Here is a 25,236-nt window from a genome sequence, read left to right as displayed (position 1 = left end):
CAAGTGCTAATAATCATCACTTCATATGTAGGTTGAAACACATTCATTAGGTGAAACAGAAACAGCTGTGTGGAAGGCTTAAAATTGGATGAGGAACAACCAAACTCTGCCACTAAGGTGAGGTTGTGGAAGACAGTTTCATGTCACAGGTCATACATCCATGGCAAGACTGAGCACAGCAACAAGACACAAGGAAGTTATACTGCATCAGTAAGGTCTCTCCCAGGCAAAGATTTCAAAGCAGGCTGGGGTTTCAAGATGTGCTGTTCAAGCTTGTTTGAATGGGCACAAAGAAACCAGCAACGTTTAGCACTGTTGTGCAGTGGTCAGCCAAGGAACCTTAAGGTACAACTAAAAGCAAAACTTTTTTTTGTGTTGAAGAGTGGAGAGGGACTACAACGCCTGCCAGTTTTTATTGCTTTCTGTGCCCCCATTAGGGAGATTCACACTCTCTTTGTCCCGTTTACTATTATCAAAAGTGAAAGTAAAAGAAAATACCATTTTTTTTTCCCAGAAAAGTGAGAGAGGGAAAATCTTCCAATGGGGACACTAGCTCTGGTGACCTGGGGGTTCCCCCAAGGGATTCCCCTAATTTGAAGAGATTTACTCTCACTTTCTGTTATGGCTATGAGACAGGAATGAAGGTCAATTTCCATAATGGTACATAGATGGCAAAAAATAAGCTGACCGTTATCATATTAGTTCTACTTTCATGTAGCAAATGAAAGACACATCATGTTTATTTCCCTTCAACATTGAAAAATCTCCAGCAATGCCATCAGCACAGAACTGGTGGAAACCAGTGGGACCCAGGTACACCTATCTAAGTCTGGCCAGAAGTGGTCTTTATGGAGAAATTGCAGCCAAAAAGCCATACCTCCAACATGGAAACAAGGCTGAGTGACTTAACTATGCACAAAAATAAAAAAAAAACAGAACCCTAAGGAGCAGAAAAATAGCAGAAGGTGCTCTGGACTGATGAGTCTGGCTGCAGTTTTTTCACAGAAGGGCTGGAGAGCGGTACAATGATGAGTGTCTGCAGGTCACAGTGAAGCATGGTGGAGGTTTCTTGCAAGTTTGGGGTTGCATTTCTGCAAATGGAGTTGGGGATTTGGTCAGCATCAATGGGGTCCTTAATGCGGAAAATTACAGGCATGATGGGAGGGAAAGAATAAAGTCCAATATAAGACCGCCGGCCAAGCGGAGTGATTAACTTTCAATGTGGAGGTGTGCTCGGATGATCCCTCTTCAACATTAACATCAGCATCTGCACTACCGTGGAAGTTGGGAGATTTCTGTAATGGCAGATCATGCAGTCCCACTTCCTTAAGAGCTGCAGGCCATCCTCCAAAGAAGAAATGGCAAAGGTGGTATTATCCTTAGTAATTAACAGTTTGGTTGGATACACCCACTTAAAGGCAATACGATGGTTATGCAGGGGTGGCCAGTTTCCTGCGCTGCTGATTTTGCACTGATTGTTGGAGATTATCTCTGTTCCTGGCAACTCTAAGCAGTCCTTCCTTAGTATGGTAATAGTGCAGCCTCACAATGGTGTCTCTAGGGAGATGTGCTGTCAGGTAGTTAGGCTTAGGCAGCCTGTGTATACGGTCGATAAGGAAATCCTCTAAGGGGGCTTCCGGCAGAATTTCTTTAGGGATATATGTAAAATGAGATTTCAGCTCCTGAGGTCTGACACTTTCAGGGATTCCCCTAATTTTAACGTTATGTCTTCTCGACTTATCCTCCAAATCTGCCAGCTTTGTTTTCAACCAGTGAATGTCATCTTTCCTATCATTATGGGCGTCCACTAAGTCATTAAAGGTATTTGCGAACGCTCCCATCTTGCCTTCTATGTGGGACACTCTTGTTGTTCACATCTGTCAGTTCAGACTTAAATTGCTGGGTCAATGCGAGAATATCTGAGTGCAGAGTGCTGCGCAGAGAAACCAGCATGTCCTTAGTGTATTGTCTATCATCAGCTGGTTGGATGTGGGAAAATCTGTCAGTGAGGTCTGGAGCTCCCTAGTGTCATTCAAGGAGGAATTGGGACTGTTCACCTCATATCCCAGAGTATGTGTCTCCTGGATCCTCTGCTTTGTCTTCACTGGACTGGCTGATGCGGATGATGTGTGTGAAGAGCCTCCTTTTCCGTGGGTAGGACTGTACTGGCTGAGGTGAAGTGCCGCAGGGCTCTGTCCAGGGGGACCATCATGTGAGTGCAGAGGAGAGGCGCCATCTTGGCTGCGCACATGCCATGGCTGCAAGAAATCAGCTAGCTTGCCCGGCTGGACCCGGTCCTTTCTCTTCCCCATCTTGTGCTTTGAGGTCTCTCGCAGCTAGTGTGTGCAATTTGGGAGTGAAACGAGGCTCCGTTGTTGTATGCAGTGCTCCCATGGGTCTCAGCGGTTCAGAGCAGCTCACTCAAGCAGCCATCTTTGCCGCTGATTGGCCACACCCCTGCCTTTTTTTTTTTTTTAATTACTACAGAGCAGGCCCAGGGATTGGGAGTCATCTCTCTGCCCCCGCCCCCAAGGCCACTGATAAGGCAGTAGAGCCAGCCCTCCTTTACTGGGCCCCATCAGTTTCAAAGGGGGGCCCAGGCCATCTGCTGTCTGGGCCCCTTTTCCCAGCAGTGCTGCCAGCTTCTCTTCCTCTCTCTCCCTCCCGCTACACTGAAGGGGGATTGGTTCTAGCACATGCGCTCCTTCCATCTGCCGTCTGGGCCCCCTGTGTGCCCCTTTACTTCACATGTGCCAGCTTCTCCTCCTCTCCCTCCGGCTGCACTGAAGGGGGATTGGTTCTAGCACATGTGTTCCGCTCCTTCTATCTGCTGTCTGGGCCCATGTGTGCCCCTTTACCTCACATGTGCCAGCTTCTCCTCCTCTCCCTCCGGCTGCACTGAAGGGGGATTGGTTCCAGCACATGCGCTCCTTCCATCTGGGCCCCCTGTGTGCCCCTTTCCCTCAAAGCACTGTGGGTTTCCCTCCTCTCCTGCTGAAAGATGCTTCCCTGAATGAACAGTGATTGGTACCAATCACTCCTGTGTCCATTCATTACTGAAGCATAGTAAATGGTTTACTGAATGAGCAGTGTTTTTTATTCATTCATCTGTGCAGTTGAGGCTGTAGGGAAAAGGACTGATTTATGTCCTCATTCACTTTCAGCAGGGGGGGGTATCAGAGTATGGGCACCGCATATGTCAGCCTGCCGCAGATTTTGATTGGTTGCAGACAGCAGGGCACTTTTGCACCCCAGGTGGCCAGAAATTCCAGGATTTGATGTATGTGGGCCAAAGGGCCTTTATTACAGGAAAGTGACCCAGGAGAAATCCCCTTCACCCCGAATTCCCCGTCTATTCATCACTGCTAAGGGTTAATTATTGGCGCGCAGACAAGAACTCGGGGACTTTCCAGAACTCCTCCCTGATTATACAAACCAGGGACTTTCCAAGGCGTACTTTTTCCGCTTCGTTTACATTCTCTTATCGCAGCATCACATTTCACCACGCTTCACACGCCAACACTACGACCATACAATAATAATAATAATGGCGAAATAATTCTAATGAACATTTCTATTGCAACAAAAATCCACATCCCCCCTTTCAGTTGAGCTCTCCCGTGCCTCTCCTATTGGCTGACGAACAGATGAGGAATTGTGGGAGCTTCAGCTAGGCGAGCGCCATGTCGCAGTCCTGGTAAGTATGCGAGCGGGAGATACCACCGTGATAGCCGCAGAAGGGAGGGGTAGTCCGCAGCATGAGAAGAGTCTTCGTCTCCTTGACAGAGCGGCATCTGTACCATAAACGGCGGGAGAACTGTGATATAAAAGAGGCAATAGACATTAAACTACGCAGTGGGAGGGGGAACTCCAATATGAATACACGTCACAAGGGGGAGGGGCCAGATTTGTTGATTTTTGAACGTCCATATAAATTTACAGGGCTGGCCATATATATATACAGTATATAAACTCCTCTCACTCCGTCTATTCTTGCTGGACAGTGCAGGCGGCGATGCTGGAGGATTCCATGAGCAGGGGGTGTGGACGGGGACAGACCAAAGGGTAGGTAACCGGGGGGGTGCGCAATCTGATCGGACAGACCATTAATCCAGGGTCCTATACCATCTACTTTAAGATGGCCATATACCACGTGATCTGTATATCTCCACACATCCAATAATCTGTACGATTTTCTTTGAGCTGACTATACATTCAGATTGTATCTCCTCTGAGATGGACATACACAATACAATCTGATTGTACAGTCTCCTGTAAGATGGCCATTTACTGTTCAATCTCCTGTAAGATGGCCATTTACTATACAATCAGGTGTACAATCTTCCAGATAGCCATTTACATTACACTCTGGTTGTACAATCTCCTGTAAGATGGCCATTTACTAAACAAACTGGCTGTACAATCTCATGTAAGATGGCCATGCAGTGTACAATCTCCTGTAAGATGCACATACTCTGGTTGTACAATCTCCTGTAAGATGGCCATTTACTATACAATTGGGTGCACCATTTTTCCAAGGGGCAATTTACTTTACACTCTGGTTGTAGAGTAGAGTGTTGTCTTACAGCCTCCTGTAAGATGGCCATTTTACTATACAGTCTTGTGTAAGATGGCCATACACTATACAATCTGGCTGTGCATACCAGTGATGGGGAACCTTGGCACCCCAGATGTTTTGGAACTACATTTCCCATGATGCTCAACTACACTGCAGAGTGCATGAGCATCATGGTAAATGTAGTTCCAAAACATCTGGGGGTGTCAGGGTTCGCTATCACTGCACTATACAATCTCCTGTAAAATGGCCATTTACTAAACAATCTGGTTGTACAATCTCATTTAAGCTCATCACATATAAATATAGAAGAATGACTGCAGAAAATAAATCCAAGTACTGTAGTCAATTGAGTCTGCCCCACTTTAAATAATCCAAATACAAATAATTTTTTATATATATATATATATATATATATATATATATATATAAAATTTCCTTTGAGTACAGATCTATATTTCTCCCACCAGACATGGTTATATATTTTTCTGTACGGTTTCCTGGCTCCATACTTCTGCTGAGTGTAATCCTAACATCCTGTTACACTCTGTGCCATTTCCTTTTAGTTTTACCAAGAACTGTGTAATAGGAAGGAAAACCTATTCCATCCATTGTCTGCCTCCTGCCAGACGGGGTCTTGTTCTATGTAGCTGATTGTGGATCTAAAGCTGGATACACACTATACAACTTTTCGTTGTTAGATTTCCTTTAGATTTACCTTCAACTATGTAGTGCAAGGGCCTGCCAGATTGCATACACATTGAAAGTGTTTAGGCCTGACCTCATATTATATGGTTTTGGTAAGTCTAAATGAAAAAAATCTAAAGACAATTGTATAGTGTGTATCCAGCTTTAAGCAGATCGAGCAGTCAGATTACATGGTGTATGATCGGTCTAAGGGAGATTGTGCAGTGCCATACACTCTGTACCATTTCATCTCCTCTAGCTTTACCAACACTTTGGGGTTGATTTACTAAGGCTCCATGCACACTAGCTTTTTGTTTTTGCTAAAAAAATGCTGGATAACAACCCCTGGGAATAGCTTTTTGTAAATGAAAGACAAGCTCCAAAACAGGGAATATGTATATCCTAAATGGATATTAAAGCAAAGGTATCCACGTCCCAAAATTCATAGAAAAAATAAGAACAGAGAGGGGCAGGGGGACTTTTAAAGGGGATACCGTCATCAGACCAATAATCAGAGTGTGTGTGTGTGTGTGTATGTGTATATATATATATGTGTATATATATATATATATATATATATATATATATATTAGTAAAAACAGTTTTATTGAAAGAAACCATAATAATATATAAAAATGGCTGTATTGAGAAACATAAGTATTGTATATTGCAAATAATATAGGTAGCATGCATAGAAAACCAAAAGGTAGCCTAGGTTTGATGTGTGTAATGAACATTGATGCCCATACACTAGCCCAACATGTTTCGCGGGTCACCGCTTCTTCAGGGACATATACACAGAATAAGGGACATCACAAATGCTACCAAAACAAAAATGAGAAAGAAAAAACATAATGAATAAAATGAGATATAATCATACAAAACATAGTACATTTTGACATGTATGTAATCATTTGAGATGTAGGGGTCACAAGGAGAGGCACACATTAAGGCCATATCACCCACCTGCAGCTAGACCAAGAGGACAGACCAAGGGTCGTAACTAGAGTAGATTCCCCCCGGGCGGACATGGGAGCGGTCCAAGCCCAAATAGCTTTTTGTAGAAACGTTAGCATTTTTGCACAAAAAAAAAAAAGGGGGGGGGAGCGTGATTCATAGCGTTCAGGAACGTTTCTGATGAAGAAACACTCAAAATAATCTACAAAAAACATTTTTTTTCCTGCTCCTAGACGCTGAAGCTTAAAGTAGTGTGCATGGACACGCAGGATAACACTGTTTAGCTTCTAGGAGCAGGAGGAATGCTAATAACAGCTTCAAGGACATTCAAGGGGAGTGGATACCTGTCAATGAGTAGCCACTCCCACTTTCATGTAAGGGTGCCACTGCGTGACATTTGCGGCCCCTCCTCCTTGGCAGCGGGACCAATCAGAAAGCACAGCGCGACTCGTGCATGCGCAGTAGGAAACAAGCAGTGTTTCACTTCCAGTTTCCTCTAGTAAGGATGCCGGCACTGGGTTTCATTCCCTGTTTCCCTTAGTAAGGATGCCGGCTTCGGGGGCCTACATTGGGAGCTTTCTGGACAGGGGAATGTCCTTTTAGTAATTCAGTATTTGTAGCTGCTGACATTTAATTTTCTTTAATACAGGCTGGAACTCCTCTTTAGCCACTTCTGGACCGGAAGATTTTCCTCCTTAATGACCAGGCCATATTTTGCGATTCGGCACTGCGTTACTATAATGGACAATTGCGCGGTCGTGCGACTCTGTACCCAAATAAATTTGTCCTTTTTTCCCCACAAACAGAGCTTCTTTTGGTGGTATTTGATCACCTCTGCAAGATTTATTTATTTTTTTTTTTTTGCGCTATAAACAAAAAAGGGCGACAATTCTGAAAAAAGCAATATTTTTCACTTTCTGCTATATGACATTCTCAAAAAAAAAAAATTTAAAAATTAAAATATTTTTAACATTTTAGGCCAATTTGTTTTCTGTTACATATTTTTGGTAAAACAATTGCAATAAGCGTATTTTGATTTTTTTTTTTTTGCGCAAAAGTTATTGCATCTACTAACTACGGGAAAGATGTCATATATTTTTTTTTTTTTTTTACTAGTATGGTCAGCAATTTTTTTTTTTTTTTTTTTTTTGCGGGACTGCAACATTGCGGCGGACATATCGGACCCCTAACTGACATTCTTGACAGTTTTGGGGTTACCAGTGACATTACTACAGTAATCAGTGCTATAAATATACACTGTTACTGTAATAATGACACTGGCAGGGAAGGGGTTAACACTGTGGGTGATCAAGGGGTTAAATGTGTACCTAGGGGAGTGTTTCTAACTGTGGGGGGTATGGCTTGTGGAATGACCATAGAGACCTGTGACCCTATTTAGAAGGATCACAGGCACTCTGTGATCATTCCAGGGAGAATGGTCAGCTGTGTTTACAACCGACCATTCTTCTCTCTCAGCAGGGAACAATCGCCGGTGTCAGGCGGCAATCAGAGCCGCCTGACCCATGCATCGGCTTCCCCGCTAACTAGCGGGAGCACACCGGCGCGCGCTCGCCCTCTAGCTACAGGTGCGCAACTGACCTAGCCCTATGTCGGTTTGCCAGGGAGAGCCACACTGCCACAGTAAATAGGCAGCGTGTGGTCGGCAACCGGCTAAAAGACGCTAGTGTGCATGGAGCCTAAAACTAGCGAGTGCAAAATCTGGTGCAGCTGTGCATGGTAGCCAATCCACTTTTGACTTCAGCTTGTTCAATTAAACTTTGACAAAAAAAAAAACCTGGAAGCTGATTGGCTATCATGCAGAGCTGCACTCTCCAGGTTTATTAAATCTCCCCCCCCCCCCCCCCCCCCCAATGTAATGGGAGGACACACCTAAACACATCCAGCAAGCTCCTGTAGTACAGAGCTGTCAGCAGATCTGAAGGAGATTGTACAAAGTGATATTGCCTTTTTTTTTTTCACTTGAACCCCCCTTCTAGATTGTAAGCTCTAACGAGCAGGGCCCTCTGATTCCTCCTGTATTGAATTGTAGTGTAACTGTATTGTCTTCCCTCACATTGTAAAGCGCTGCGCAAACTGTTGGCGCTATATAAATCCTGTATAATAATAACAACGTGTCTGAGCAGCTGGTAACATAAAGTGGTGCATGCATGCTGGGTGTGGGAACATATAAAGTTGTGCATGCATGCTGGGTGTGGGAACATATAAAGTTGTGCATGCATGCTGGGTGTGGTATCTTTTTACTGGTGAATAACCTGGGTGTGTGTATTATATTAGAAAGGAGGGGTTCTTCACAGGAGATCTCTCTCCCATTTGACCTTTAATCTCTTCTACAGGACATAGAGGGTTAAAGGAGGAGTTTAAATACCAGAAAGCACAGAGGGGGGGAGGTGGCGGTGAGAGCTGAGCTGTGCACTGCAGATGTGGGCTGGAAAGATCTGGTACAGTGACTGCATTCCGCCTCGGTCAGTGACACCCTCCTATGTTGTTTTTTTTTACTTTGCTGCTGAAAGTGGTGTATGTATGTTATGTATACAGTGTGTGGAATTTACTAAGCCTGGAGCAGCTGTGCAGAACAATCAAATTCTCTTCTATATATATTTTATTTTCAAAGATTTAGGCTCCGTTCACATGTGAGCGTATGGTATGGATCGTGGGCAGAACCGCCCGCGATCCGGAGATTTATTGCAAATCGCGGGACGCCTAGCGTTGCCTGTTGATTTGCAATAGCCCCCCAAACGCCGAGCGATGTTGCCGCGATTTCCTCCTGCCGAATCGCGGCAACATCGTGCAAACAAAATCGCGGGGCGCAATACGCTCCAAAGAAGCTCTTGTACTTCTTTGCAGCGTATTGCGTCCTGCGATTTTGTTTGCGCGATGTTGCCGCGATTCGGCAGGTGGAAATCACGGCAACATCGCTCGGCGTTTGGGGGGCTATTGCAAATCAACGGGCAACGCTAGGCGTCCCGCGATTTGCAATAAATCTCCGGATTGCAGGCGGAACCGCGGCGGTTCTGCCCGCGATCCATACGCTCACATGTGAACGGAGCCTAACTGAACAAGCTAAATATAGAAGCTGATTGTTTACTGTGAACAGCTGCTGCATTTTTAATAACCCCTCCTCCCCATGTAGAACACTGTGTGTAGTAACTGAACCTTGCGCTACATACGGGATTGCACAAACCAAGGGGCGTCTAACCTCTTCCTGCTGCTGTGAGCCAATCCCAGCAGGTGGGATCAGGACACCCCCTCCCTGCTTCCTAGTGCGAACACCCACCTAGAGGGTGGCAAGAAGGGGTTAAAGATGGGCTGATAGAAAGTAGCATAATACATAATGTGTAATAATACAAATATTTAATTTTGATACAAACAATATTTTTTATTTTTAATCTATAAATAATACTGATCATAATGTTGTTTTTTTTTACAATAATTAATATTTTTGTTTAGGAATTATAATTTTTTAATTATTGATATAATCATAAGGGTTGTGAATTATTCATTTTTAAAATTATATATCGGTGGCCTCCCCACAGCCTGAATGAGAAACTCCCTTTGTAGGCAATCAGTCTTGTTATGCCTAGAATCTTGGATGTAGTGTATGCCCCCACCACCACAGTTACAAGCAACCCCCCCCTCTTCAAGACCTATGCATGCTTAGTGTGCTCTCCCTCCCCCTGATGCAGCAGCTACCTTTTGATCCAATAACGCCTGTTTGTAAGTCTTGGGCCTCATTCACATGGCCAAACTGGTCATGGTGTGGCAAGTATCCTGCAGAAAACTGCAGGTGGGAGCTGAGGTGTGTGCAGACAGCTGCGATCTGTAAGTGTGCACAGAGCGATGACAGGCTGACAGCGGGCACAGCTGGTGTTGAGAAATAATCACACAAGAAGACTGAGGATAGGGATAGATATGAACCCTGGACACAAGCAGCTTCCATCCAGGGGTGATTCTGTCCCTAATCTCAGGTAATCATTTGCAGAGGAAGGGTTAAGAACGTAGATCCAATATGGCCATATTGGATCCATTATGTCACTCTGCAGGGTGGGGAATACCCAGCCCACAGCTCATTGGCCAGCACTGATTTCTGGGTTTGGCTGAACCCAAGCTTATCCCTACTCCTGGAAGCCTCTGGAGATATCAATATTGCATATTCCCCAGACTCATTAGCTTCCTTACAGTGGCCAAAGGAGGAAGGGCCTGGCATCACTACATCAGGGGGCCAACTGGGATAGGACAGCCAGGTCCTGATATAAGGAAGAAAGATCCACTGCCATCAGTGCCATGTAGTGGATTACAACGGAACAATGCTGGGTTTATGAGTAGGTGTGGATCATAGTTGTAGAAAAGACTGTAATATTTGGGGTCTCGAATATTAAGGGAAGTCTGTGTTTCTGTTGGTTTCCTCTGATCTCTGTGGCTGAGGACGGAAATGGTTGCAGCAGCTTGTTTCATGCAGTACACATCCACAGCCAGTATTCTGAGATGAGTGTACATGTTCTAGCTGCATTATGCAGATCTTTGTAACAATATGTTTGTTTTACTCCCATCAGGTTTGTCAGGGAACATAATGTTCAGAAAAATTAAAGCAGAACTGCACTACATCCGAGCACCACTGACTATAAATGTTATTTAATTCACTTTTAATATTCAAAGCAAACTCCCCCATCCATCCATATCTACATGCTTTATTTTGTTGCTTTAGTATTTCTGGCCATGGCATCTTGAGTAAGGGCAGAAGATTTATATTTACTTTTTATATCTAACATGCAAGTATCAGAGGAGGATTTAGGCACGGCATGGATCCAAAAATGGGATACCTAATGTTTCCAAAAATGTATACCATGGTACACCTCCTGATTATCACACAAAGGGCAGAGACTATACTTCCTAATGGGTAAGAGGAACTTGTGAAATATATGCAGGTCAAGCCAATGGTCCCTCCAGCGATAGCCAGAGCGGGCAGCACCTTGCAAAAAGCCGGCCAAAAATTAATCCTCCATGATAGACAAGATGAAAGTCCTCACACTCAAGCGCACTGTCCCCCCCCTCTGCCGTAGCCAGAGGGGGACAATATAACATATCCATCTCCATACTTGATATCTCATTACCTTAAATATCCCCCCACCTCCATCTGGTCTGGGCCATAAGCACACGCTGACCTGCTGCTGTAGTGTAAATACTAAGTTTTGATGTGTATGGAATTTTTTCCTTGTATCCTACAACAAATGTCTCACCACATGACTCCTTGACTAGCTCACATAACGATACTCTCCGGAAGAAGCTCCGTAGCGCGAAACATGTAGAGAACGCTATCATGAATAGAGATTGCTATCATGACTAAAGCCTCGTACACATGTACCGATTGTCGGCCGAACGATCGGCCGTCTTTTGTCCAGTGCTGTCGTGTTGGTTGAAAAGTGCTCAAGACTGCACACGAATTTTGTCGGCCAACAACAACCAACTTCAGAAATGTCATGTGATTAACTTTCCGTGTGTTTTTTTTCTTCTCTGAGCATGCCCAGTCTTGCTCATCTGGCTTTTGTCGGTCGAAATCTGTACTGACTGATGAACAATCGGCCATTCTGGTGTTGGCCAACAAAAATTTTATAGCCTGCACACCAGATTCTGTTCGGCCGAAAAGTCGCAGTCGGTTGTCGGAAGCATCATACTAACAAGCCTACAATCGGCCGATCGGAAGTTGGCCGAATATTTACGGCCGACAATCGGTACGTGTGTACGGGGCTTAAGTGAACCCACCGCCACCGTTGGAATCCATTGTTTAACCAGTTTACTTATCATTTGGTTACTCCGCATATTCAATTGTGTGGTAGGGTGGGTTTTCACACACATTGGTTGTTAGACCATTATTTTAAAGTATGCTTTGTATATGCTTGTATTCTAAATATTTTTTAATATTTTCTAATAAAAATAATTATTTTATGACGTTGTCCCAACTACCCATGCTTTCTCTAGTTTCCCACTTATAATTAGGATAAGGCACAGATATATTTGAGTTTCCACAGTGTCATCCTGTGGTGACATGAATATCCCGATAAGATGCAAATGTAATGTATAGGTCATGTGATCGCTCCATGGATATGATGGTTTAGACATGGAGATATCATTGAACACTATTTACGTTCATTAGCATATTCCATGTTTGTCATTAGCATATTCCATGTTTGTAACAATGACTTGTAAAAAAATCTGAACAAATATGTTGACCGTTTTGGTAACTATCTTATACTGGTACACTAAAAGTCGAATGTTTGTTGATGATTATTAAATATAACTTTGCATAAGTTGTAAAAAAAAAAAACTGTAGATGTGGAGAATGTCTTCTGACTCATCATTTTTTTTTCTCTCTTCTCTTTTTTTAGATTGTGAGACCTCACAGCTCCTCTTATGAGTTTTTTTAAATAATTTTTTTTTCTTTTTTCGTTTTGGCTACTCGCTTATCATGCAAGGCTAATCACCCCAAGAGGGGAAGTCTTTCTCTAGGAGGTAGTTTTTTTGCAGCCATTGTTTTTGTGTAAGGTAAAATGTGCAGCCAGATATCATCTATGGAGTCATCCCGCTCAATGCCTAAAATCTGTACTAAAACACACAATGATGTGTGGATAAATTTAGAATTTTCCCTGCTAAATCTGTATGGAAGTCCTTTACACCAAGCTGATTACATTCCCCCAGGATAGTTTTTAGATGCAGAATCATTTTTACTGCTTTGTGGTTTTGAGTTTTTATTTTAGCCACTTAGATTCAAGCCCCGTGTTACTGTGCCAGCGAGCAATGAGCGGCTGGAGAACACATGCATGCATTCACAACGGCAAAGGCCAGAAGTGTTGGGTGAAGCTGTTGCTGGTATGGCCATTTGTGCCATTACTCTCTGAAAGTGTCATCCTCAATAATGCTTTGCCGAGGTGATGTGATCCTAAATAAAGCTTTTAATTGTAGGGCAATAGAACACCACAAGAATAACAGCAGAAAGGTAGCAATTTGACAACTGAATTGCTCAGTGTCACAAAGTTTTTGTCTTCATGTAGGCATCATGTAACATCATATTTTCTTGGCATTAGACTGAATCTGTGAAACCGTTTTTCAGTAAGGGCTTTAGTACAGGGCTACCTCCTAGAGAGAGACTTCCCCGTCTTTTTTTTTAAGCTCCTATAATGGAAGAATTAAATAACAGTGCCTATTTGGCAAACCTGCTGAAATCATCTGGCCCATCTGTGGGCATGATTACCTTAGAATTTTCATGTGAACTTTACCGCATGTCAACCTTTTCTAAATTCCCCGCCAATACGCCTGTTTCCGAGCGAAGCCTTGCTAAAGCTGGTTTTTACTACACTGGTGTGGATGACAAAGTCCGATGCTTCACCTGTGGCCTAATGCTGGATAACTGGAAAAGGGGAGACAGTGCATTTGAAAAACACAAGAGGCTATATCCAAGCTGCAGCTTCATCCAGAACGCAACTCCCGTCAATCTTGGAGCATCCTTGTATTCTGCTTTCTCCCCTCCAACTTCTCTAAGCAGTCAGTCTTCGTCTTCTGAAGAAGGTGTTATAAGTAATTGCTACACAAGTATTCCTCATGATTCGGTTACATCAAGGGCCGTGGAAGACTTGTCTCACCTTAGGAACAATGACAGCTCTGGCATGTACACAGAAGAAGCCAGGCTTCGCACTTTCACTAACTGGCCTGTCACCTTTCTTAGTCCTAGTGATCTTGCTAAAGCTGGGTTCTACTACATAGGTCCCGGAGATAAAGTTGCCTGCTTCGCCTGTGAAGGGAAGTTGAATAACTGGGAACCTAACGATAATGCCTTAACAGAACACCGCAGACACTTCCCAGATTGTTCTTTTGTGAGCACTAGTGCCAAACTATCATTGAGGTCCAATGTTTCTAACGTCTGCATGCAAACCACATCGTCTCGGCTGAAGACGTTCTTAAATTGGCCCTCCAGGATCCCAGTGACACCCAAAAAACTAGCAGAAGCTGGCTTTTACTATGTTGGTAAGTGTAGTATGTGTACTTTGGTAAAATGGCTTAATAAAAAAAGTTGAAGAATAAATAAAACTTCTTATAGAGCTGGTTAAAATCTATAATCAGAACTGACCCCTTTAGCCCTTGGGTTGAAGAATTTTTTTTATGTTTTTTATATATATATATATATATATAATGTATATATTCTGCCTGCCCCTTTGCTCATGCGCAGAGGTGTCACAGGCCTTAGTCCTGTAGCACATCTCTGCATGCCTTGGGCATCTGTGCCATGGTCCCTGCTCACTCCTTTTGATGCACTTCTTTTGTACAGATCCATGCAAAGCTCTAGATGTGTTGTGCATAATTTTTTTTTTTTATTAAAGTAGAGTTTCACCCATTTTCGTAACTTTAGATCTATGTAATCCCCTTTAAAACGACTTTTACCAATGGAAACTTTTTTTTTTTTTTTTGCTAGTAAATACCTTAATTTCTGCTTTATTCCTCCTCTCCTCACTTCTGGGTCCGATCGGCGATGACGTCATTCGGCGATTCGCAGTGTGTGCTGGGATGTATTCCATTCCAGAAATCTCGCAGTATCACCCAGGAGCTGAGCTGTACTGAGCCGTGCCTGCCCCGCCTCCTCTCAGTGAGTTGTACTGTATGCCTTGTATTCAGGATGTGCTCTGCCCCGCCTCCGCCCCGCCTCCTCTCAGTGAGCTCAGTGAGGATATAATGCTTTCAGTCCTCGCTCACTGGGAGGAGGCGGGGAAGAGAACGGCCTGAATACAATGCATACAGTACAACTCACTGAGAGGAGGCGGGGCAGGTCACGGCCTGAATACACACAGTACAGCTCAGCTCCTGGGTGATACTGCGAGATTTCTGGAATGGAATACATCCCAGCACACACTGCGAATCGCCGAATGACGTCATCGCCGATCGGACCCGGAAGTGAGGAGAGAAGGAATAAAGCAGAAATTAAGGTATTTACTAGCAAAAAAAAAAAAGTTTCCATTGGTGAAAGTCGTTTTAAAGGGGATTACATACATCTATGTAATCCAACCTATTAAAAATGGGTGGAACTCCACTTTAAATCTAGAGATCTGTAAATTGGCCTCTAAAGAAGAGGAGAAATGCAGTTAGGCACAATTCCTCTAGTAGCTAACTTTTTTGAGATATCGGACACATGGAGTGTATTGGTTTTTATGGAGTTCGGTGACTCGTAGGAACTGAGCACTTTGCAGTTGCTCTAGAGCAGTGATGGTGAATCTTGGCACCCCAGATGTTTTGGAACTAAATTTCCCATGATGCTCATGCACTCTGCAGTGTAGTTGAGCTTCATGGGAAATGTAGTTACAAAACCTCTTTGATGCCAAGGTTCGCCATCACTGCTCTAGAAGCTTAATAAATAAGGGGAAGCTCTGCAGACTTCCATCATCCAATCATGTGCAAGCAAAAATGCAGTGTGTTTGGTGGTTGTTGTGTTTTAAATTTTCCTTGCATGTGATTGGGTAGGCTTTACCTCATTTAGTAAGCACTGGAACAACTGCACTTCCAAAGGTTACAGTCTATTGGCCTTTAGTAAATCAACCCTATAGACTTTCATTGTGAGAAGGAGCAGTAAAGTACAACTGTTGGCAACTTTTTACTGCACAGTTATTCAAAAATAAAAATGTGTTTTTTTTTTTTTTCTTTCTTAATTAATCTGCTTGTTTTATTGCAGGACGGAATGATGATGTAAAGTGCTTCTGCTGTGATGGTGGTTTGAGGTGTTGGGAGTCCGGGGATGACCCCTGGGTTGAACATGCAAAATGGTTTCCAAGGTACAATGATATTTTGTGTTTATGTACCATTGAGGCAAAAAGAGAACCGTTGGTTAAACCTGTAACCAAAACTGTAATTTTTTTGTGGAAACTGGAAATGTGTACATTTTTTACATGCTTCTGCCAGTCCATTGTTCAAATCTGCAGGCTCCTTATTCTCTTACCTTTTGCCATTACCACTTGTCCTAATGTTATGTTACTGCTTTCATTTGTCGACAAAGCTGTGATAGGAGCAGCAAGAACAGAACGTTGACTAGGGAAATATCATAATCTGGTCGAAATTTTATATAGAATATTACACCCATCTACCCAGTAGGAAATGTATTAGTTCTCATCAATGATATCCATAGGCAAGTCTCACCAGGCACGCCAAATGCTGATCTCTGGGGCCCATCCACACTCCATAGGAAGGCAGTGCCAGAAAAAGGATATACGCACACTGATAATGCCATACAGTCATATTGATGTTTGGAGGCCCTCACTGATGCGTTTCACTCATACGGGCCTTTGAAGTGGATCCAGAGCTAGCATTGAGATAATGGAAGGTAGGAGGGAAAGCCGCTCAGGTGTATGCTCCAAAACCCGGTGCAGGTCAGATCCGCCGTCCAGGAGTATGAAAAATCCAAAATGTGAGACTGCACTCAGGGTGTTTTTGATTAAATCAATGGTTTCTTTATTCCTCAGAGATGGACAGACAGTGTACAAAACAGACGTGTCAGGTTGACACGTTTCACGACATTGTTAGTCGCTTACTCATAACCACACAGGTTATGAGTAAGCGACTAACAATGTCGTGAAATGCGTCAACCTGACACGTCTGTTTTGTACACTGTCTGTCCATCTCTGAGGAATAAAGAAACCATTGATTTCATCAAAAACACCCTGAGTGCAGTCTCACATTTTGGATTTTCCAGAGCAAGCATTGCCATCTCCAACAACCATGGCCAACAGTGTGAAGTTGCTAACCTCTCCTACACTACTAGTTCCCTGGTGTCATACGGCTCCTTTTGCTTCATTAGCCAGTATGAATCCATATAGGTTACCGGTATACCCGGTTTATGCCCTGCATACTTTTCAAGAAAAAAAAAAGTTAATTGTGCTTGGAATCTAGGAAGCTTACATGATGCTATTCTACATGTGCAAAGTGCTGCTTTTTATTACCAGAGATTTTACTTGTTCTGGTTGGACCCATGGACTAAATATCATCTTAGCTACTTTTAACTTCAAGCCAGGGCTGAGTTGCTGGCATTCAGACACACATGGATGCCTGGATGGGGGATAATGGTGGCACCTGTATTTCTCAGATTTACTTTAGGTCAGGGTTATTACTTGTTGCATGATTTGTGAACACACTACTTTTATTTTTCTTGTATCATTGCTTATATTTCTACTTTTTTCTTTTTAGGTGTGAATATCTATTGCACATTAAAGGTCAGAGTTTTGTCCAAAACATTCAAGAGCGGTATCCACATCTTCTAGATCAGGTAGGTTGCTGAGGAATGTTCTATGTTAATGGAAATCACATTTGTCTTTCTAGTTGGGGAAAAATTGGAACCTCTGTGTTTTTTAAAATAAAAAAAAAAAAAATCTTGTTGAGAGGACAACCGTATCCCTAATAAGGGATAGAAAATGTGTTGTGTCCACATTTGGATATTAAAGTAAATTCTGTCTACACCTATAGACCAGTATAATTTACTTCTGCCTGTAATGGCTAACTTCTTTTTATTTTCTAGTTGCTGTCCAATTCAGAATCTCAAAATAATGAAGCCCAGTATCCACCAAGTAAGTATATTTTAATAGAGAAAAAAAAAAAATGCGTAATTTGTGTAAAGAGTCCCATTGGCAGAGTTCAGGGACTGGCAGACTTAGACCCTCATTAAAGCAGATCATACACCTGGCACATTTTAGGCTTCGGTAAGCCCGGCTTACAATAAATGCGGGTTTGAAATTGTGCGATTTCAAGGTTACCGGTCAGTGCTATTTTCATGTGCGACTTTATGCACAGATGTCAATCCAAAAGTCAGACAAAACCCCCGAAAATAATGCAGGAAGCTTTTTCAAATTGGTCCACCGATTTGAAAGGTTCCATAGGCACTAAGGTGCGACTTGTCGTGAGCTTTTGAACTGTCAAATCGCATGACAAGTCGCACCTGTGTAAATGGGGGCTTAACCAGAGTTTGATTTGAAAAACAAGCAAATGGATTAAAGTGATCTGCCACCAACGTGTTTTATCTTTCTATGGCTTTGAACTGTTGGTGGTGAGGGTCTGCTAGACAGTTGCCTAAATGTTATAAAATAAATTTGACCATTTGAAGATCTTCTTCTCCTAGACACAACTGCAGTTGATTTGCAACTGCTTCTGCTGGTTGTTCTGCATTAGGAACTCCAAACATTTCTGATGTTAGACAGCCAGGAAAGTGGAATTTTTAGAAGTTTGGCTATTTTAGCCCCACCTATCTCTCGTTTAGTACCTCTCTGTGATTGGAATCAGAGTAGAATACTGCAAGCAGGTTTTCAGGTCAAATGACGGTTTGTTTTTTGGTAAAACGTTCGAAGAAAGGAAGTCCAATATGTCCTTATTATTTCAGTTATTCGCTTGGATAAGGAGAGTAACCAGGATGATGAGACTTACATGAACACTGAAGTTGTCCAAGATGTTCTGTCTATGGGCTTCAATCGCAGATTGGTCAAAGAAACCATTTTTAATCGAATGCTGACTACAGGAGAGCATTACAAAGAAACTGCTGACTTGGTGAATGATTTATTGAGTGCCCAGAAAGAGCAGACTGAAGAGGAGAGAGACCGACAGTCAGAGCAAAATTCAGCAGGTAATTAGGATGCAGTTGGCATGTGAATTGTTGTCTATTAAAGCAGTAGTAAAATTGTCCATCTAAATCCCTACAATCAATATAGCAAGTCTACAAAAGCTTTCTGCCTCATAAATTAACCCCCTCGGTTGTTTCTTACTATTTTTCTTTTCATCCTTCCCAGCTGTAGCAGACCCCATGTTATCTCTTGTCTTCCGCCTTCACAATGTGCAGTATCTCACAAAAGCAGCCTTAGGACCCTTTCACACACGGAGTCCGTCAGGCGGACTCCGTTTTTCTCAGCGGGGGATCGATCCGCCGATTCCCCCGCTGAGCAGGAGGATGACAGCTGTGTCTCCGCGCTGTGTGCAGACACACAGCGGTCAGGTCCCCATTCTTCTCTATGGGGGAATCGGATGGGAACGGACTGTCTGTCCTCATCCGATCCGCCAGACGGATGGAAAATAGGGTTTCCATCCGTCTGGTTTTGACGGATCGGATGTCAGCGGACATGTCTCAGCTGACATCCGATGCCCCATAGAGATGCATGGGGCGTCCGTTGAGATCCGCCAAAAAAACTGACAGGCGGATCTGAACGGACTCCGTGTGTCAAAGGGGCCTAAGGGTTGATTACTTCTAATGGAATGAAGACACTGCAACTTTCCACATTAGAACACAGAGCATGCATCAGCTGAATATATTGAACACAGACCCTCCAATTCAGGAATCCGTATTCCAAGCACATAGTGGAACACACGGCTTTTTCTTAAAGCGGAGTTCCACCCTAGAAACATTTTTTTAGATAAAAATACCCACGGAACAGTCAGGGCTAGTGCATCTGAACTGTCCCAGGTTGCACTTACCTTTCAGAAGAAATACTTACCTTTTTGAAAATGTCTTGTCCACCGCTGCCATCTCAGGTGTGGGCAGCTGAAGCCAGAGTGTCCTCTTTGGTGACATCGGGGTCCCAGAATGCCCTGCTTGTCACTTCCGGTGCAGGCATGCCCGGAAGCTGTTCAGCAGGGAATGACGCGCCTGCACCAGAAGTGACAAGCAGGGCCGGTGCAGGTGCATGACTCCTGGGATCAATGACTCTCCTCTCCCAGGAGTCAATGCAAGGAGGAATTGACGGCGCGGGCCACGGCTGCAGAGGGAGGAAGAGGAAGGAAGGTAAGTATATTTTCATTAAAAAGAAGGTAAGTGAAACAAAAAAAAAAATGTAAATAATCCAATTCTTTCAGGTAAATTAAAGCAAGCGGACGGTGAGAAAAAAATTTTCAGGGTGGAACTCCGCTTTAAGAACAGAAACGGGCAGGACTGCTATAAAGTTTAAATCCGTGCAATTTACATTGATCACCCAAAATTCAACCTTTAAATTTAAACTGCAAACTCAGTCTGCGCTAAGTCAGCCCTTTTTATCACATTCAGCATAATGATTTAGAATAGCACAGTGCTTTGCCTGAACACAATAGGGATGATCTGCTAAAACTAGAAAGGGCAAAATCTGGTGCAGCTCTGCATTGAAACCAATCCTTTTCCATTTTTTTTTTTTTTATCAAAGCGTAATTTAACAAGCTGAGGTTAAAAGCACTAGATTTTTCAGTTTTCGTAAATCCACTCCAAAGTATACTAGATGAATGTTGGTTAGCATTTTGGCAGACAACTAGAGTTTCACTGAAATTGACAAAATTGTTTTCTTTTTGTTTTGCAGATGAGATCAATATAATAAAGAGAAGTTGTATTGCCCTGTCGCAGCAAATGACATCTGCTCTCTGCATGAAGATTATAGATGAACTTCTTGTTGCACAAGTTATAAGTTTTGAGGAGTACGAGGTGGTAAAGAGCAAGAAACCCCCTACTCTACAAGCCCAGGATCTACTTGACAAAGTTTTGACCAAGGGAAAAAATATAGCAGAAACTTTCAAGCAGAGCCTTCATGTCCATGACCCAGGGCTTTACAAAGAGTTATTCAGTAAGTGTTTAAGTGGACCAGCCTTTGACACAAAAGGGTGGATTTGCTAAAATTAGAGTGCAAAATTGTGTGTGTGTGTGTGTGTGTGTGTGTGTGTGTGTGTGTGTGTGAGTGTGTGTGAGCTTAATTGAACAAGCTGAAGTTAGAAGCGAATTGGCTACCAGGCATAACTGGACAAGATCTTGCACACTCCAGTTTTAGTAAGTCAACCCCATTACATTACATTAGGTGAATGTGTATAGTGCTACACTGCAGTGGTCCTCGACTCCGGTCCTCGGGACCCACTAACAGGCCAGGTTTGCAAGATGACTAAATTGCATCACAGGTGATCTCATTTGCTGCTCAGTGTTTGCAGTACTCTAGTCTGCATCTCCCCAAGGTAATACTTAAAATCTGGCCTCTTAGTGGGCCCCGAGGACCGGAGTTGAGGACCACTGTGCTACAGCATTTTTTTATGGAGTTGTAGCAGCATAGCAGTAAGTGACTAGCAGGTCGTTTCTGGATCCCTTTCCCAATATGGGGATCGAAGGTCTTTTAGCATTTACCAAATGCAGAAGTAGAAGTGATATCAGACTTGAACATTCACCTTTATCTGTCAATAACACTCTGCTGTGTGTGTGAGAGAGAGATCTGGTGTGGTGTCACATCAGAGGAACTGGTGCTAGCCTTCATTATAGCAACACTGAGCTCACCATCTGCATTATTTTTATTTTTTACAAGTCTGTTAAGACTTTGCTTGATTTTGAATGCTAGTGGATTGTATTGTACCTCACACTGTTATTAGAACTTAAAACATTGGGTATCTGTCAGACATGTTGCAGGATATGTCCACCTGATGGCCACTTATTTGGGCATGAAGGCCAGTAATTTAACACCCTGTAATGACTGGCTTTATCTGTGTGGCCTTTATCCCTGTATATGTTAAATGGAGGTTTCCATGGGGTGTATGACATGTCGGCACAGGTCCACAAATCATTGACCAGGAGTATTGTGCAATTTGGATTTGTAGCCTTTCTGAAATGTGGTGTGTCTGGTTATGGCCTCAGAATGTCACAAACCTAACGAGCCCTGTGAAAGTTTAAGTGCATTGAACATTGTCAGGTTTTTAATACGATCTATGTCCCCATTTGGGAGGTTCACCATCCATTAGTACTGGTGGCCATTTGTCACCAAGAAACAAAATGTTAAAGCTGTCACCAGAACAAGAAGTGAGGGGAAATCTTTCATCGGGGACATCTGTCGAAGAGGAGAAATCCCCTCACTTTGGGAGATTTCCCTTTTGGACCTCTGGGACAGGAAACAGTGATTCTCCCCAATGGTACACAGACAGCAAAAAAATAACCTGACAGGGGTTTTATCTCTTCTCTAGTCTAAAAAAAAGGTAAAATATTGGGTATACATATGCAAAGACAATCTTATCATTTAATCAGTGGGGAACTTTTCTCTACATTTCTTCTAGACTTCTTTGTGCTGTATATTCAGGTCTACCTATTATTATTTATTCGTTTTTTGTATGCTACACTAAAACTCACTTTTTTTTTTTTTCCCATTTTAGTTGAGCAGTCTTTGAAAAATCCAGCATCAGATGACTATTCAGGTAAACATTTTTGGCTCTGCATTGTACATTTTGGAAAACTACTAATATCCAAGTGTATATGCTACAAACTCAAGTGACACATTAACCAAAATAGAAAATTGCTACTACATGAGTGTACAATCTCAAGCTTGTCTATTGGTCTAGAACAGTGAATTCTTTAAATTGTTCAATAATTTGTGGTACTTGGTCATACGGAGTCACACACAGATGACTGGGATAATCAGGATATGACTCATGTTACTATTGAACTTGTTGGGACTTGTTTCTAAAGCTAAAAACCTGTCTTTTTCCCATGGGAGTGTGAAAGAATTCCTATTACTGTAAGGCTTTTATTGCCATTTATGCTCCCGCTGAGAAGATTCTTTGTCTTGGTGACCATTGTCTCTGGGACAGAGGATGATGCGGGAAATTCTTTTACAGTTGTCACTGGAATAGAAGGCGAGGGGAAGTCTTCCAATGGGGGCTTCCAGTGGATAGGAAGTGAAGACTTGCACTAAAAAAGTTAGGATTTTTTGAACTGTTCCATACTTTTTACAAAAGAGAAACTATTCTTGGCAACATTCTTGCCTTAAAGATTATGTGTAATCATAGAGGAAAAAACATTTGCCTTTTAAAATCCCCACTTTTTTTTTTTTTTTTTAAAGAATATTTGTAGTGGCAACTTAGAGGGACTCTGACAGGATAAACACATAGGGGCTGCCATGGCTGACCAGGTTTAGGGTACATGCTCCAATGCTGTTTTCTTTCCATCACAAACCATTTTAAGGGTCTATGCACACTAGCTTAAAAAAAATGCTGCTCCTTGGGAGTTTACTGATTTGCCTCTAGAAGCAACTAATGTTATCCTGTGTGCCCATGCACAATATGTTTAGAGGCATGTTTTTAAGCTTCGCATTCAGAGGCAGAAAAAAAACCCTTCTTCTGCTTTTACAATTTTAAGATCAATTTTCTGGCAGAAAAAAAATGCTAAACACTTAGAATTAGTCGTTTTTTTTTTTTTTTTTTTTTTGTTCTGCATTTTTTAAGCCAGCGTGCATGGACCCTCAGTGTGAAGTGGAACAAGCTTGAGCATTATCCAGGTCACAGCTCACAAAGTAGTAAAAAGAGTATAACTAGTTCTAAATTACACATTCAGTATAACCACAGCTGATATGTTACCAAACGCCTTCGCTAATTTTTTAATTTTATTTATTTTTTTCTTTTTAGATTTGCCAATGGAAGAGCAGTTAAGGAGGTTGCAAGAAGAACGAACCTGTAAAATCTGCATGGACCAAGAAGTTTCCATCGTATTTATTCCATGCGGGCATCTGGTTGTATGCAAGGATTGTGCACCATCTTTACGGAAATGCCCAATATGCAGAGGGATAATTAAAGGCACAGTTCGCACTTTTCTTTCATGAAGTTGGAGGAGAAAAATCCTTATGAGTGAACGTTATGTAAGATTTTATGCAATAAAGTCTGTTCACTCAAATTTTGTGTGGTTGTCTCTTCCAGAGCTTTGTTGCCTAGTGAAATAAGCCTTCCATTGCTGATTGTTTCAATTGCTGGTTGTTTTAATCTGTTTTTTTTTTTTTTTGTACATTGATCTTCTATTCTGTTTGGTTAGCATGAGCAGCATTTGGAGCGGACTCGGAATGATTTTCCTGTTCTCCCCTCCTCCATTACTCCCGACAGGATTGCAAGGCCAAATGAATCATCGCGGATCGGGTGGACATATTGGGTGGGGCTGGGGAAGACCCAGCTGTCATGGTACATGTGGGTACCAATGAGATAGGCAGAGGAAGATGGAGAATCCTAAACGATTTCAGGGACTTAGGAGCTAAGTTGAGGACTAGGACCCCCAAGGTAGTATTTTCCGAAATACTACCTGTTCCTCGAGCCACACCAGAGAGGCAGCGGGAGATTAGGGAAGTTAACAAGTGGCTGAGAAGCTGGTGTAGTAAGGAGGGTTTCGGGTTCCTGGAGAACTGGGCCGACTTCTCAGTCGGCCACCGGCTCTTTTGTAGGGACGGATTGCACCTAAATGGGGAGGGTGCAGCCGTACTGGGTGAGAGGATGGCCACAAAGTTAGAGGGGCTTTTAAACTAGGTGACGGGGGAGGGTACAGATGTAGAATTAGCCAGTGGAAAGCAAGATTCAGAGGGCACAAATGGGGGCATTAGCGGTAGGGTGTTCGGAGCTCCTAAACCCAGGGTGGGTATGGGAAAAAATCAAGAGAGCAGCCTAAAAACATCAAATGAGGATATTTGTAACCGATCACCGATAAACCGATTACGAGGCTTGTATACCAATGCCAGAAGCCTGGCTAACAAGATGGGAGAGCTGGAGCTGCTGATGTTTGAGGAGGACTTAGATTTTGTGGGGATAACTGAGACTTGGTTTGACAGCTCTCATGACTGGATGGTGACCATTCAGGGGTATTCCCTTTATCGCAGAGATAGAGAAGGTAAAAAGGGGGAGGGATATGTCTGTATATTAAGAACCGTATACAGGTAAATATGAGGGATGATATTAATAATGGAGCAATGGACGAGGCAGAATCCCTATGGGTAGAGCTTCAAAGGGAAGGTGGGGAAGGTAATATTGGGCGTATGCTATAGGCCCCCCAACCAGAGAGAGGAGGGGGAGTCGGACCTCATGTTGCAGATAGGATTGGCAGCAAGGATGGGAAATGTCATTATAATGGGAGACTTTAATTATCCAGATATAGACTGGGCAGAAGGAACCGCGCACTCAGCCAAGGCTAGGCAGTTCCTAAATGTTTTGCAGGACAATTTCATGGGTCAGATGGTGAATGCACCGACAAGAAACAA

At 42.9% G+C, this 25,236-nt stretch overlaps 1 protein-coding gene across 1 annotated transcript; it reads left to right on the top strand.

Moving 5' to 3' along the window:
- Positions 1 to 4,009: 4,009 nt before the first annotated feature.
- BIRC2 (baculoviral IAP repeat containing 2) lies at positions 4,010 to 23,835 on the top strand. The gene is made up of 9 exons (XM_082248470.1): positions 4,010 to 4,065; positions 12,622 to 14,254; positions 15,948 to 16,047; positions 17,453 to 17,531; positions 17,781 to 17,829; positions 18,636 to 18,875; positions 20,566 to 20,826; positions 22,382 to 22,423; positions 23,630 to 23,835. The coding sequence occupies exons 2-9, from the start codon at positions 13,411 to 13,413 to the stop codon at positions 23,821 to 23,823; spliced, it is 1,809 nt and encodes a 602-aa protein (XP_082104596.1). The 5' UTR covers positions 4,010 to 4,065; positions 12,622 to 13,410; the 3' UTR covers positions 23,824 to 23,835.
- Positions 23,836 to 25,236: the final 1,401 nt, after the last annotated feature.

This window comes from Pelophylax lessonae, assembly GCF_965119305.1.
Source record: "Pelophylax lessonae genome assembly, chromosome: 2".
Classification (NCBI taxonomy): Eukaryota; Metazoa; Chordata; class Amphibia; order Anura; family Ranidae; genus Pelophylax; species Pelophylax lessonae.
Note: the sequence above shows the minus strand (reverse complement) of the source record. Positions and strands in the feature narration are given on the sequence as shown.

What these genes read in the sequence shown, in the direction of transcription:
- BIRC2 (XM_082248470.1), top strand. Translation starts at nt 13,411, where the DNA reads ATGGAAGAATTAAATAACAGTGCCTATTTGGCAAACCTGCTGAAATCA. An exon ending in TGAAGCCCAGTATCCACCAA is followed by an intron (nt 17,830 to 18,635) that starts GTAAGTATATTT and finishes TTATTATTTCAG; the next exon opens with TTATTCGCTTGGATAAGGAG. An exon ending in AGCATCAGATGACTATTCAG is followed by an intron (nt 22,424 to 23,629) that starts GTAAACATTTTT and finishes TTTTCTTTTTAG; the next exon opens with ATTTGCCAATGGAAGAGCAG.